General features: G+C 39.8%; 1 protein-coding gene across 6 annotated transcripts in view; it reads right to left on the reverse strand.

Moving 5' to 3' along the window:
• Positions 1–16,309, reverse strand: part of R3HDM1 (R3H domain containing 1) — a 126,999-nt gene that overhangs the window by 4,857 nt on the left and 105,833 nt on the right. For all 6 annotated transcript variants that reach the window (XM_079781902.1, XM_079781900.1, XM_079781899.1 and 3 more), the window contains 3 exons: positions 15,953–16,056; positions 10,890–11,062; positions 4,298–4,442 (listed from right to left, as the gene is read on the reverse strand). In XM_079781902.1, the coding sequence (XP_079638028.1) occupies positions 4,298–4,442; positions 10,890–11,062; positions 15,953–16,056 (422 nt within the window). The remainder of the gene's footprint in view (positions 1–4,297; positions 4,443–10,889; positions 11,063–15,952; positions 16,057–16,309) is intronic.

Raw genomic sequence — 16,309 nt, forward strand, 5'->3', positions numbered from 1 at the left:
ACATGCCCCTGACCGGAATCAAACCCGGGACCCCTCAGTCCGCAGGCCGACGCTCTATCCACTGAGCCAAACCAGTCAGGGCTAAAGTTTGTATTTTTAATTTTCACTTGCTTAGAAAGAGTGGCACAGTTCTTTAAGTTATTCATGAGCAAGTATCCTCTTCCTGAACCAATGAGTGTGGGCTAGTCAGGATGGAGACTCTCCAATTATTTTGGTTCACTCAGGAATGCCTAAAGTATCACATGGAAAGGGCTTAATCAATGCTGACTGCAAAAACCTTGTCCTGGAGAAGAATGCTTTCATTTGCTATATTCTCTTATTTTAACCACAAATCCCCACATTTAGCACACTCCATGTTTGGAAGAGGGTGATAGGCAGGTGCTGGAAAGCCTGTTCAGGAAATGATACATCCCCTTTCTCTTGACAGTTTCATAGCAGAGAGAGACAGGGTGTGAACTTCCTACCCCTCTATGGGGCACTTTTCTGATGGTACTTGGGCAGCTCCCTGGAAGAACACACGCATGATATACTTGCTCCTTCCCAAGCACTAGCTGAAGGGCAGATATGACATAGAGACTTAGCACTGAAATCAGACATGCACATGTAAATTGTGAAGATGCATAAAAAACAGCTGCAAAGAAGTCAGAGTTAAGTTTAGGCCTCTGGAGCAGTATTATTTTCAAATACGGAAAACAGGTTGTAGTCGGCAGTAACCAAAGATCCATCATTATAGACCGTGCTCTGTGCTCCTCTTGGAGCATTCATACTAGATGAGGCATCTCAATATTACTATATTGCCATATAGTTTCAACCTACATGCTATTTCAATTTCTTCTTTATTTTTTATTTTAATTCTTTATTGTTTAAAGTATTACATATGTCTTCCCCCGCCCACCCCCATTGACCTCTCCCCAGCACTCCCAACCCCAGCAACATGCCCTCACCCCCCTACTGTCTGTATCCATTGGTTATGCTCATATGCATGCATACAAGTCCTTTGGTTGATCTCTTACCCCCTCACCCCCCGCCTTCCCTCATAGCTTGGACAGTCTGTTCGATGCTTCTCTGTCTCTGGCTCTATTTTTGTTCATCAGTTTCTGTTGTTCATTATATTCCACAAATGAGTGAGATCATGTGATATTTATCTTTCTCCAACTGGCTTATTTCTTTCTTTTATTTTTAATAAGAGAAAGCTTCTTTAGAAAGTCACAGAAGTGGAAGAAGTCAGCTGTAGAAGAAATGAGCTCAGGAAACAAGATACAGAGGCAGAGAAGTGCCCCTGGAGCTTGGGAGAAAGGTAAGGGTGACGTGCTGGGGGAAGAAGAGCGGGAGGGGAAGGTGTGAGTGTGCTCTTGGGAGGGAGAACCGCCTCAATTCATAACATGCTTTATTTTTCTGGTTAAAGTAATTGGCTTTGTAGAAAATTTGGAAATAGAGTATTGTTTACAAAGGAGAAAATAAAAAGCACCTTAGTAATTCCCTCATTTCTAACATTGGGGTGTGTACCTTTCCAATCTTTGTTCTACATGTGTGTGCTCACACTTGTGTATATGCTATTTTATAATTCTTTTAAAAAATGAAGACATAATTAACATAAAACAAAATGCACATCTTTAGTGTCAGGTTTGCAGACTTCTAACCACTTTAAGAGTCCACGTAACCATGCCCTACAAAAGGTAATGACCGTTTATTTCCATTTCCTAAGACATTCCCTCAGGCTCGTTTCCAGGCAACTCCATGTCCCATCCATACCATGATCTGATTTCTAACGTCGGTTTAGTTCACCGTTAGTTAGAGTTCATATAATTGGAATCTTATAGTATGTCTTCTTTTGTGTCTGGTTTGTTTTTTGCTTAACGTAACTCTGAGCTTCTTCCATGTTGTTGCATGTCAGTAGTTTGCTGTGTTCATTTTCATCACTGAGCAGGATTCCATTGTAAGGATAGGCAACAACTTGTTTATTTAGTCTCCACTGTTGGATATTTGGATCTGTCCAGTTTGGGCTATTATGGGTTGTTATAAATGTTCTTGTACAAATCCTCATAAACATGTTTTCATTTCTTTTAGGTAAATACCTAGCAGGGCAACTGCTACATTGTAAGACACTATTAAATCTCTTCTCAAAGTGGTTTTATCATTTTACACTCCCACACCAATGTGAGAATCTTAGTTGCTCTGTATCTTCACCAACATTTGGTGTTTTTAGGTTTTTTTTTATTACTAGAGGCCCAGTGCACGAATTCGTGCACATTGAAAGGAACTGTGGGCTGTGAGGCTTTGGTGAGCTCATCCTCCACGCCCAACCCGATCCCTCCCACCATGGCCCTGGTCCAGGAGCCCCCCTCCTGCCACCACCGCTCCCATGCGCTGACAGCACCAGCCCTACTTGCACCCACTGATGGCACGGAGTGATTGGGGCCAGCACCAGCAGCAGGTATGAGTGGTGGCTGCTGCCCCGATCGCCCCACAGGAGCAGGGTAGGTGGAGAAGCCCTCAGGGGCGATCATGGCCAGCACCTCACCAAATGTATGCCATTTGCACCTGCTGATGACGCTGAGTGATCGGGACAGGTGCTGGGTGCTGGCAGTGGGTGTGAGCAGCAGCTCCAGTGCCAGCAGTGGGTGTGAGTGGGGATGGCGCTGGCAGCAGGTGCAAGTGCCGGGTGGGACCGCAGCGCGCAGGAGCAAAGAATTTTCAGTAACCACCAGAGGCTCACCCTGATGACAGCGACTGGCGCCTCATTTTGCTGGCACCCCCGCTCACCTGCTCCACCATCCCTCCGCAGCCAACGCCTGCCATGTTCCGCGCACACCCCCTGGTGGTCAGTGCACGTCATAGCGACCAATTGTTCGGTTGTTCCACCGTTCAGTCTATTTGCATATTAGGGTTTTATATATATAGATAGATAGCCATTCTAGTGGGGGCAAAGTAGTATTTCACTAATTTTAATATTCTTTTCCCTAATGAATAATGATGCTGAGCATCTTTTCAAGGTCTTCTTTTTTGAAATGTCCATAGAACTTATTTTTTAAAATCACCCACCTTTCAATGATTTCCCCTTTAAGTGATTATTTAAAACATGATTTTTAGATAACTGCATAGTATTCCTTATATATGGATACTAGAGGCCCGGTGCATGAAATTTGTGCACTGTGTGTGTGTGTGTGTGTGTGTGTGTGTGTGTGTGTGTAGTCCCTTAGCCCAGCCTGCACCCTCTCCAATCTGGGATCCCTCTCACAATCTGGGACTGCTGGCTCCCAACCGCTCGCCTGCCTGCCTATCTGCCTGCCCCTAACTGCTTCTGCCTGACAGCCTGATCACCCCCTAACCACTCCCCTGCCAGCTGATTGACACCTAACTGCTCCCCTGCAGGCCCGATTGCCCCCAACTGCCCTCCCCTGCGGGCCCGGTCACTCCCAACTGCCCTCCCCTGCCAGCCCGGTCGCCCACAACTGCCTCCCCCTCAGGCCTGGTCCCCCCCAACTGTCCTCCTCTGCCGGCCCGGCCACCCCTAACTGCCCTCCCCTGCAGGTCTGGTTGCCCCTAACTGCCCTCCCCTGCCAGCCTGGTCGCCCCCAACTGCCCTCCCCTGTCAGCCAGCTTGTGACCACATGGGGGCAGCCATCTTGTGCGAGGGCATGAGGGTCAATTTGCATATTCTCTCTTTATTATATAGGATACCATAATCTAATACTTACTAAAGGACATTTAGATTGGACTGAAAAGATGTTTTGCTATAGAATAAACTCTTCTGTACATAAATCATTGTTTGCATTGATTGTATACATTTATCCTTACAATAAATTCCAGAAAATAAAATCAATCATTTCCATATTATTTTATAATCATTGCTTTTGTGTCTATTTCTCCAACTAGACTGAGCATTGATGAGGATGAAGACTTCATCTTATGCATTTTTGTACATCAGGGAAATAGCAAGTTCTCAATAAATGTTTGTTGAATAAATTTTTGAATAAACTCTTGAGATATATTACTCTAATATAGAAATTAGAAATAAAAACAAATATAGAACTTTTTTTTATGGAGGAATGGAGTCTAAGGATAACAAGTTAAAACCATTTTAATTCTGTCATTGAAGTAATTACTAAATTAGTAATTAATTATTAATGAAATATTAAGGTCAGAAGAGTATATGGTAATAAACAAATATGCCTGGTAAAGGTGGAAATGTAGTCCCGTGGAAAACTGGAAGGTAGCAATACCAAGATAAAGCACAGATACTACGACTGACATTTTAAAATTCTGTGAGGCTGTGACTAGTTGCGTGCACACTTACCTTGCCCAGGGATAAAAGGTCTAGAAAACGGGGGGATGATGGAAAGTGGTGGTCCAGAAGAACGAACAGTTTTCAGGGTGGGTAGCTGAGCTGGTGCTGGCGATGGAGCTGGTGAAATAATGGGACTACTGAGTTGAGGGCTGTGCTGTAATTACATCAAGAAAATGGAATAGCACTTTAGTTAGGATTTTTTTAAGCTTCCTTTGGGCAAAAATTTTTATTCTTTTTGATTATAAATATGTACTTATGATACTACAATAATATATACTTGTTATTACAAAAATTAAAACATTATGTAAATTTATAATTTCCAATTCCTGAAGATAAGCACTGGTAACAGATTGTTTCTATGCATATGTATCCATACATCCATGTTTTACAAAAATGGAAATAGACTGTACACCCTATTTTTTTTAAAAAAATACATTTTATTGATTTTTTACAGAGAGGAAGAGAGAGGGATAGAGAGTTAGAAACATCGATGAGAGAGAAACATCGATCAGCTGCTGGGGATGTGCCCGCAACCAAGATACATGCCCTTGACCGGAATCGAACCTGGGACCCTTGAGTCCGCAGGCCGACGCTCTATCCACTGAGCCAAACCGGTTTCGGCATGTACACCCTATTTCTGAATCTTTCTTTTATACCTAGATGATAATATTGTAGATACTTCTTGATGAGAGAATATTTACATCAACCTCATTCTTTTTTTTCACATTAACTGTTTGTTTTAACATTTCATTTTAAAACAATTCATCCCTGAAGAAGAGTTGCAAAAACAGTACAATTCTCAGATTTCCCAAATGTTAATATTCTATTATACTGGATTTATCTCTTATTTTTTCTGAGCTATTTGAGATCAATTGCTCACAACACCTCCTATCCTGAAATAACTTGTCTATTTCCTAAAAACACAAAAGTGCCACTGATTGTCACACTAATGCACCTTATAGAAAAAAAAAAATTTGAACGAGTCCAGAATCCAATCTAGAACTGAGTGAAGTGTTGCATTTAGTTGCCATGTCTCTTTGATCTTCTTTAATCTGGAACAGAGCCCCAGTCTTATTTCTCTTTCATGACTCTGACATTTCTGAAGGTCATTCTGAAGATCAGTTATTTTGTGAAATGTTCCTCAATTTTGGGTTGCCTGCTGTTTTTTTTAAACACTTTTAAAAAATTGATTTGAGAGAGGAAGGGAGAGGGAGAGAGATATAGAAACATCAATGATGAGAGAGAACCACTGATTGGCTGCCTCCCGCACACCTCCCACTGGGGATCAAGCCCAAAACTCGGGCACACGCCCTTGACCGGAATCGAACCCGGGACCCTTCAGTCCACAGGCTGAGGCTCTATCCACTGATGCCTGCTGTTTTCTTATCAAAATGTTCATGATAACCCTGGCTAGATAGCTCAGTTGGTTAGATCGTCCCAATGTGCTAAGGTTGGAGGCTAGATCCCTAGTCAGGGCACACAAGAATTGCCCTACAAATGCATAAATATATGGAACAACAAATTAGTGTTCTCTTTCTCCTTTACCCCCCTCTCTCAATTAAAAAAAAAAAGTTCATGATATACATTTGGTGAGGGAATATCACAGAAGTGATATTGTGTCCTTAGTGTATCATACGAGAAGGAACATGCTGTCCATCTGTCGTAACAGTACTGGTGATGTTTTTATTTCAATAGCTTGGTGAAGGTGATGACTGATAGGTTTCTCCACTGTCAAGTTATAATTTTTTCCTTTCTAGTTATAAATGTATCTTGTGTGGAGATCATATCTCTGAACAGAGATCATTTTACTTCTTTCCAATTTGAATGTCTTTTATTTCTTTTTCTTGTCTAATCGCTCTGGATAGGACTTACAGTATGATGCTTCTTGAGAAGACATTATGTATGATATCTACCTTTTAAAATTTATTGAACCTGGCCGGCATGGCTCAGTGGTTGGGCACTGACCTATGAACCAGGAGGTCATGGTTTGATTCCCAGTCAGGGTACATGCAGGAGGCAGCCGATCAGCATTGATCTTTCTCTCTCTCTCTTTCTCTCTGAAATCAATAAAATATTAAAAAAATATATATTGAGACTTAGTATATGGCTTAACATATGGTCTATCATAGAAAATGTCCCATGTGCACCTAAGAGAATGTATATGGTGCTACTGTCCAGTAGTGTTCTGCATATGTTTGTTAGATCTAGTTGGTTTACTGTTCTTTATTTCCTTACTTATCTTCTGTCTGGTTATTCCTACCATTATTAAGAGTGGAGTATTAGAGTCTCCAAATATTATTGTAGAATTGTCTATTTCCCCTTTAAATGTGTACATTTTTGCTTCATGAATTTTGATTGTCTATTAGATGCATGCTTATATTTGTGATATTTTATTGCTGAATTGTAACTTTTATTAGTATATAATGTCCTTTGTATCTTGCAAACACTTTTGATATAATATTATTTTTGCTACTATTTTTCTAAATGCCTTCTAGTTCTTTTTTGTTCCTCATTTTCTGCTCTAGTGTCTTATTTTGTGATTACTTGACTTTTTTGTAGTAAAATGTTTAAATTCCTTTCTCATTTATTTTCATATATATTCCATAGATTTTTTTCTTTGTGATTACCTTGGGGATCACACTTCACAGCCTCTTTTGGCCCTAGCTGGTTTCAGTTCAGTGGCTAGACTGTCAGCTTGTGGACTGAAGGATGCCGGGTTTGATTCCGGTCAAGGGCACATGCCCAGGTTGTGGGCTTGATTTCCAGCAGGGGGTGTGCAGGAGGCAGCCAATCAATTATTCTCTCTCATCATTGATGTTTCTCTCTCCCTCTCTCTCTCTCTCTCTCTCCCTCCCTCCCTCCCTCCCTCCCTCCCTCTCCCTTCCTCTCTGAAATCAATAAAAGTATATTAAAACAAGACAAAAAAAATCCTCTTTCGGTTGCTGGTGTTATAAAATTACATTTTTATACACTATGTGCCCCCAAACTACCTAATACTACTTTTTTTTTTTTTTAAACCTCATCTGAGGACATGCTTAGCGGGAGGGAGGGAGGGACAGAAACATTGATTGGTTGTCTTCCTTCTGTACACTAATAATTCTTTTCAGTGCATTAGTCTCTTAAATAATGTAGAAAACAAAATGAGGAGTTACAAACCAAAGTTACAAAAATACTACCTTTTAAATAATTTTTAAAAAAATTGAGTCTCTTAAATCATGTACAAAGCAAAAAGTAGAGTTACAAACCACTGGTATAATACTATTAGCTTTTATAATTGCCCATGAATTTAACTGAGAGCTCTGTTTCTTCATATGGCTTTGTGTTACTGCCTAATGTCCCTTCATTTCACTCTGTAGGACTCCTTTGAGAATTTCTTGCAGGGTAGGGCTCAGCTTTTGTTTATGTGGAATTCTATATTTTCCACTTACTTTTGAAGGACAGTTTTGTCAGATGAAGGATCTTTTAAAAAATATATATATTTTTATTGATTCACAGAGGAAGGGAGAGAGAATCACTGATTGGCCGCCTCCTGCATGCCCCCTACTGGGGATAGAGCCTGCAAACTGGGCTCAACTGCTGGGCCAGATGAAGGATTTTGATTGGCAGTTTTTCTTCTTTTTGCTAATCCTTATCAAGGATATTTGTTTCTATTGATTTTTTCTGAGAGAGAGAGAGAGGGAGGGAGAGAGAGACGTCAATTAATTGCCTTCTGCATGTGCCCTGACTGGGGCTGGGGGTTGAACCTGCAACCCAGGTACATGCCCTTGACTGGTAATTGAAACCAAGACCCTTTGGTGCGCAGGCTGACACTCTAACCGAGAAACACTGGCAAGGGCCAGTTCCTTCATTTAGCATTTCGGATATACTGACCTGCTGACGCTAGCCTCCAAAGATTCTGATGAGAAATCTGCTGATAATCTTTTTGAGGCTCCGTTTATGTGATGAGTAATTTCTCTCTTGCTTTTAATATTCTCTGTCTTTGAAAAGATTTATTATAATGTGTCTCAGTATAAGTCTCTTTGAGTTCATCTTATAGAGTTTGTGGAGTTGCTTGACAATTATATTTATGTTTATTTTTTAAAATCAAATTTTGGAAGTTTTAAGCCATTATTACCACAAATATCCTCTCTGACCCTTTCTCTCTTCTCCTTCAGGGATGCCCACAATATGTATGTTGGTCCACTTGATGTCACACAGGTCCCTTAGGCTCTTTACTTTTCTTCATTCTTTTTTTCGGGTCTGTTCCTCTAACTTGGTATTTTCCACCATACTATTTTCAAGTGCTCTGATTCTTCCTTCTGCCTGCTCAAATCTGTCATTGAATTCTTCTATGAATTTTTTCATTTCAATTACAGCATTTTCAACTCCAGAATTTACTTTTGGCTTCTTTTTAGGTTTTCTATGTCTTTATTGATATTTCCATTTTGTTCATACATTTTCTTTCTTCAAATCACCCTTTAGTTCTTCAAGCATCCTTCAGACAGCTGTTTTTAAGCCTTTGCTAGGAGATCTGCCATCAGATCTTTTTCAGGGACAATTTCTGTTGATTTATTTTTTTTCCTTTGAATGAGCCATAATTTCTTGTTTTTTTTTGTATGTCTTGTGGGCTTTTTTGTTTGTTTAAAAGTAGATATTTGACTCTGATAATGTGGTAAGAATGGAAATCTCAGGGTTTGCTGGGATTTTTTGTTGTTATTATTTTTGTTTATTGATTGTTGCAGGCTGTTTCAGTGCCAAGGTCAGCCTGATAGCTAACTTTAAGGTCTTCTCAGGGTTTTAAGGAGCCAATGCGGAATATCAAGACTATTTCCAGATTTTCAATGTTACAACAGGGAAGAAAAAAATATCGGTGTACACATATTTTTGTATGCTTATTCCACAATTTTTACTGGACAAAATTTTAAGAAGTGAATTTGTGGATCAAAGGCTATGTACCTTCCACAATTTGGAAAAATGTCACTAAACTGTACTCCAAAAAGAGTTGTAGTAATTTACAGTACCACCAAGAGTGTACAAGTGAGTGTATCACTTCATATCTCTACTGACAGTGCAAATTAGTAGTCTTTCTAAATTTTCCCAATTATATAGATAAAAAATAATTTTCATTTCATCTGTTTAATGGCTGTTGGCTAGTTTGTGAGCTAGCCTCTTATAAATGATCTTTGACCTTTTTATTTTGTTATGATTTTGTTATGTGCATTGTAAATATTTTTTGTGTAATCTTTAAATAATATCTTTCAAAACCTTTTAATGCGGTAAACTTTCAAATATATAGAGGTGTAGATAGATGAGTATAACAAATTTCCATCTATCCATCATCCAACTTTGTGCTTTCTCCTGCTCTTTTCTCCCTAAAGTATTTAAAGCAAGTCTAAGATATCACAGCATTGCACTTGAAAATATTTTAGTATATAAATATTTCTAAGAGATAGAACTATTTAAAAAATAACACCATTATCATACTAAAAATTAAAATATTTAAATACTCGCTTTTGGTCCAAAAACATCTTTTGACTGTATCAGTATCCAAGAAAGATCCATATGTTGCATCTGATTATTATATCGCAAGTCTCTTTTAATCTATAGCAGACTCATCCTTCATTTCAAAATGCCACTTATCTGTTAAAAAAATGGGGCCAATTTGTCTAGTAAAATAAGGACATGATATCATCTAAGTTTTTTTTTTTTTCCTTCCTGGATTTTCTGTAAATTATTAGCTCGATTTAGAGGCTTGATAAGATTCAGGTTCAAGATTTTTTTTAATAAGAGCACATCATGTGATAATGTGTATTTCCTCTATACTACATCAGGAGGCAAATAAGTTTGGTTGACCCACTTTTAGTGATGCTATAATTGATCAGTTACTTCAAGTGTTGTCTGCCTCATCTATCCATTTTAAAGTTTCCCATAGCCTTTTCCTAAAGTTTCTGGCATTTGCTGATGATTTTTTAAAATATGTTTTTATTGAGTTTAGAGAGAGATGAAGTGGGGGGGAAGAGAGAGAGAGAGAGAGAGAGAGAGAGAGAGAGAGAAGAAAGAAAGAAAGAAAGAGAGTTAGAAAGATTGGCTGCCTCCTGCATGCACCCTGACCAGGGCCCAAACCCACTACTTGGGCATGTGCCTTGACCATGAACTTAATTGGTGACCCTGTGGTGCATGGGAAGATGTTCAAACAACTGAGCCACACTGGCCAGGCTGATGGTTTTTTCTTCATCTATTATTTTAATAGGATTCCATAATGGTGATTTTAAATTCTACCATTGCTTTTACATTTATTAATTGTATTTCTCCTGTGATGAAGAGCATTCCCTCATCAACTTTCTGGTTACACTAAAATACAGTTTATATGAAAAAAGTAGAATAACAGCATAATTCTTTTTCTTATATCAAATTTTAGATCTAATTTATCTTCTGATTAAAAACATTTTTTGAATATGCAAAAGTTGGGAAATAGTATTTAAATGTTGAAAAAATGTTCTGGATATAAAAAGTATTCAAATTTCTTTACTAATCTGTTTGAGGTTTCAAATTCAGTATTAAAAGTTTTTAGGTCAATCTTCTATGACTAAAATATTGAAAGCATTAAAATTAAACATCTTACCTGAACAATATTGTCTACATTGCTAAATTCCACACACTTCTGTCCTCTCTGGTGATCACAGTAATATTTGTTTTGTTTCCACTGCGGGGGTGAGTGGGCCCGAGATTGTGGATTGTTTGGTACATTAAGCTGCATCATCACCATTCCTCCACTAGGTGGTGGAGGTGGCACAGCTGAAAATCAGAATTAGGATACTACATCAGCAAACAGCATCTTCAAAGACCAAGATAATGGCAATAATTTTACATATCTGAACAAAATTTTACTATAATATATGTAACAGATTGAAACCCTAGTGCTTCTTGCTAAGTGTTGTGTTGTTTAAAATGGCATTAAAAAAAATAAAATAAAATGGCATTAAAACGGACTCTGTAGACCTAAATATCTCACTTGTCCTAAAACCAACAAGTCTATAGTTATTCAGGAAAGTCCAATTATCTCTTCCAGAAACTAGTGAAGAGTAGCACAATTGAGATATGATATATAAAAGTGCTCAATTAAAAAACTGAATTAATTGTCTGGCTGGGGTGTGGCTCAATGGTTGAGCATCAACCCAGGAACCAAGAGGCCACTGGTTCCATTCCTGGTCAGGGCACATGCCCAGGTTGTGGGCTCAATCCCCAGTGAGAGGCGTGCAGGAGCGAGCCGACAAATGATGTTTCTCTCTCATTAATGTTTCTATCTCTCTATTCCTCTTCCTTCTCCTCTCTCTAAAAATCAATAAAGCACCCACAAATAAAAAATTAATTTTAAAACAGGCATTTTGCCAAAACCGGTTTGGCTCAGTGGATAGAGCGTCGGCCTTCGGACTGAAAGGTCCCAAGTTCGATTCCGGTCAAGGGCATGTACCTTGGTTGCGGGCACATCCCCAGTGGGGGGTGTGCAGGAGGCAGCTGATCGATGTTTCTCTCTCTCTATCCCTCTCCCTTCCTCTCTGTAAAAAATCAATAAAATATATTTTTTTAAAACAGGCATTTTTATAAATACAAAGAAAAACTGGGAAAAAATATCCTACAGAAACTTTGACATACAGTAGAAAGGTATTTTCTAGTAAATCGATTTCATGCAGTGTAAAAGTTTGGGACATGGGAATGGAATTAATTAATAAAGCACAATTTTAGTACCCTGAAAAGTCCTATGACTCCAGGAAAATTTGAGTTCTTTTATTATGTTTTCCCATCTGAAAAAGGAGGCTAGAAAGACCTCCTTGGCTGACTTTAAAGAGCTGTGATGATTATATATATGTCAAAACACCTTGCTAATTGTACTGTAGAGATAAATGGACTATTATATCTATTTCTTATCAGATTTATTTCTTTTGTGTATCAGTACTGCAGCACTGCTGGTATTAGGCATATACTCTGCCTGCCACTCACCACTTCAGTGTAAGGTAAGGGAGGATCCTGTGCCCTAAAAGGGTCATAGTTTGCACTGCAGTAACCATGGTAGTTCCAGTTCCCTAAAAATAGAACCAACCTGATCTGGCTGGGCAAACCACAGAAGGGCTGACTGCTTAGGGACACCTCAAAGTTATCCACAGCCACAGCAGCCATGTAGATGCAGCCACTATTGGTCATTTATTTAATCATTTCTTGTTTCTCTGTTTCTCATAGACTACATGTCAATAAATCATTACAATAAAATAAGGTATTATGATAAAGAATTGTTTAAAACACTGGGGAAGTCTTTGGAGAAGGGGTAATTTTCCAGAATACACTATGCTTTTTTATGCCAAAGGTACTTTTGTGCCTATTCTTCCCTCTGCCTAGAGTGTCTATCCACAATTCTCTGTTTGCCAAAATCCCGCTCATCCTTAAATTTTTACTCAAAACAAAGTTCTGTTTAAATTGAGCATGTAAATATAAATAGGAGGCAAACTTGCTAGAGTTTAGATAGAGAATTCATGCAAATTTTTTATTCAGAGAAATGACATGAAGAGACTTCTGTTTCAGGACAATAATTTTTGAACTGTCTGTATATGTGCTTGAGGAAGAGAAAAGCTGGGTGTAGGGGAAACATGAAATAAGCAAAAACACCTGATTTCTGCAAATAAAACATGAAAAGAATTGACCAAAAGCAGCAGCAGTGGGGAAGGAAAAGAAGGTAACAGATTTGTGGAAATGGCGATGGCATGAACGTGAAAAGAGAGAACAGAGAGAGTTAATTATGATTTTGAGATTTGTTTTAGTTTATAGCTAGGTAAGGAGAAATAGTAAATCTGAAGTCCCTTTGACACATCTGGGTTGGAATGTTCAGTAGATAACTGGCTATATGGTCGTGTCTCAGCAGAAATACGGTTAAGGAAGTGTTGGCAAAAAGCAGTTGAAGCCTAGGAGGTGTTGGGTTCCTTAGGAAGACCTTGAAGGGGAACCAGAGTGTGCCTAGGAGAGGATCCTAGAGAACATCAATATCTGAGAGGCAAGGAAGGAAGAGCCTGAGGAGAACAGGACAGCAGTGTGGTAATGGCAGCAGCAGGAATGAAGAAGTAGACTGAACCTGCCAACTCTGATTTTGCATGGTGCCTTAAATATCCTAGGTATACCTCAGCACATAGCAAGCTGAAACCTTTTTCAAGAAATGCCTAAGGAGAGGAGAAACCAAGATGGCGGCATAGGTAAACACCTGAACTGCTGCCTCGCACAACAATTTCAAAACTACAACTAAAAGCCAAAACGGACATCATCCAGAACCACAGGAAGGCTGGCTGAGTGGAAATTCTACAACTAGAAGGAAAGAGAAAAGCACACTGAGACTCACAGGAGCTGCGGAACGCAGAGGTAAAGGGGTGCGGCGGAGAGGGCTGGCAACTGAGTACACGGCTGGCTTTTTCAAGTGGGAGGGAGACAAAATGTCCCGACTGGTCTGAACTCCAGTTCCAGGCGAGACTCTGGAGACCCAGACTCATACGTGGTGAAACTGGACTGTCTGGCAGCAGGCAAAACTCAAGGGCAGCTTTCTCTCAGAGGTGCTTGCAGCGATTACCTCAGGACACTGAGACCCAGGGTTGGGCTGATGGGAAGCCATTGCTGTTTGCTCTGCCCTGAGACTCCGCCCATCCAAGCAGAGTGCAGAGGCTTTTGCATATGAATGCCCTGGTCCTTTGAATTCTAAACTTACCTAACAGACTGCAGCTGAGTCAGAGAGACCCAGAACATCCAAAAGAAGGTCCAAGGCCCTGCAGCAGCTTGCATTGCTTCACAGCTGGGCCTCATCTGGGCACCTCCAAAACCCAAACAAAGAAGAGGAATCTGCAGATCTCTCTGTAGCTCCTGTTGGGTGGCCTCAGGCAGAGGCTAAATTAGCACCTCCTTAAAGATCCAAGAGCCAGTGTACCCAGTGGTCAGAGTGGGACCATCCAGATTACAATTCCTCAGATCCATAAGGGACACACTCAGGGGGCAGACTCAGTGAGCACCAAAGCCCCACTGAAGCAAGTCTTGTCTCATAAGGGTGTCTCCAGCACAGAAAGTTCTCCCAGCGTAGACACAGCTGATCCTCACAGCCAATTGGCCTGGAGGTCAATTCCTCCCAGTGATTACCAACAACAATCAAGGCTTAACTACAACAAGACTGTGCACACAGCCCACAAAGGGGTGCACCAAGAGTGTCCACCTCAGGTAACTGGGGAGGCTGAGCCACTGGGCCCTATAGGACACCTAGCACACAAAATCACTCTATCAACTCAGGGAAGCAGCCAAAATGCAGAGACAAAGAAACAGGTCATGAATGAAATAAATGGAGAAAAGCAAATGACTGGATATAGAGCTCAAAACCACGGTTATAAGGTTTTTCAAGAATTTTCTAGAAAAGGCCAATAAATTTAGTGAGACCCTCGAGGATATGAAAAAGGACCAACCAGAAATTAAGCATACACTGTCTGAAATAAAAAATGATATACAGAGATCCAACAGCAGACTAGAGGATCGCAAGAATCAAGTCAAAGATGTGTGAAATACAAAGAAGCAAAAAACACCCAACTGGAAAAGCAAAAAGAAAAAAGAATCCAAAAATATGAAGATAGTGTAAGAAGCCTCTGGGACAACTTCAAGAGTACCAACATCCGAATTATGGGGGTGCCAGAAGAAGAGAGAGAGCAAGATACTGAAAACCTATTTGAAGAAATAATGACTGAAAACTTCCCCCACCTGGTGAAAGAAATAGACTTACAACTCCAGGAAGCACAGAGAACCCCCCTAAAAAAGGAATCCAAAGAGGACCACACCAAGACACATCATAATTAAAATGCCAAGAGCAAAAGACAAAGAGAGAATATTAACCTTTTGCACTCGATGTCGAGTGTGACTCGACATGGTTAGCATTAGAATAAAGGAATCGATAAAAAAGCAAGTGAGTGCAAAGGGTTAAAAGCAGTAAGAGAAAAACAGTTACCTACAAGGGAGCACCCATACGATTGTCAGCTGATTTCTCAACAGAAACTATGCAGGCCAGACGGGAATGGCAAGAAATATTCAAAGTGATGAATAGCAAGAACCTACAACCAAGATTACTCTACCCAGCAAATCTATCATTCAGAATTGAAGGTCAGATAAAGAGCTTCACAGATAAGAAAAAGCTAAAGGAGTTCATCACCGCCAAACCAGTATTATATGAAATGCTGAAAGGTATTCTTTAAGAAGAGGAAGAAGAAAAAGGTAGATAAAAAGTATGAACAACAAATACATATCTATCAACAAGTAAATCTAAAAATCAAGTGAATAAAAAATCTGATGAACAGAATAAACTGGTGAATATAATAGAATCAGGGGCATAGAAAGGGAGTGGACTGACAATTCTCGGGGGGAAAGGAGTGTGGGGGTGCGGGAAGAGACTGGACAAAAATCGTACACCTATGAATGAGGACAGTGGGGGGGGGGGGGTTTAAGGGCAGAGGGTGGGAACCAGGTGGAGGGGAACTATGGGGGGAAAAAAGAGGAACAATTGTAATAATCTGAACAATAAAGATTTATCAAATTGAAAAAAAAAAAAAAAAAGAAGTGCCTAAGGAACTTAATTTTTCCTCAAATGAAAAACCATCATTCTTTTGTTCAATTATCTGTTCATACCTGCACACTGGTGGCTTTGATGCTGCTGGGAATTGCAGGGTGAAGTAGTTCGAGGAAACTGTACTTGTTCTGATCCTGGATGTTGTAAGTAACCTACTGATGAGCTAAGGGGGAAAAAATAAAACAAACACAAAAGCACAGCACAATGAGACGGAGATGACTGTAAAGGTGCTTGGAACAAACAGTCCTACAAATTTCTTAAATGAAATTATTCTTCAAATTGATTAGCAGTAAAAGTCAAATGCAACTCTTTTCTCTGTGAGTTATAAATAATTATTTTTTGGGGGTGGTGGTGAGGGCATGTACCGGGGAGGTAGGGGAGGCTGGGGGAAGGTCAATGGGAAAAAAAGGGAGACA

The sequence above is a fragment of the Cnephaeus nilssonii genome (assembly GCF_951640355.1).
Source record: "Cnephaeus nilssonii genome assembly, chromosome: 10".
Lineage (NCBI taxonomy): Eukaryota > Metazoa > Chordata > Mammalia > Chiroptera > Vespertilionidae > Cnephaeus > Cnephaeus nilssonii.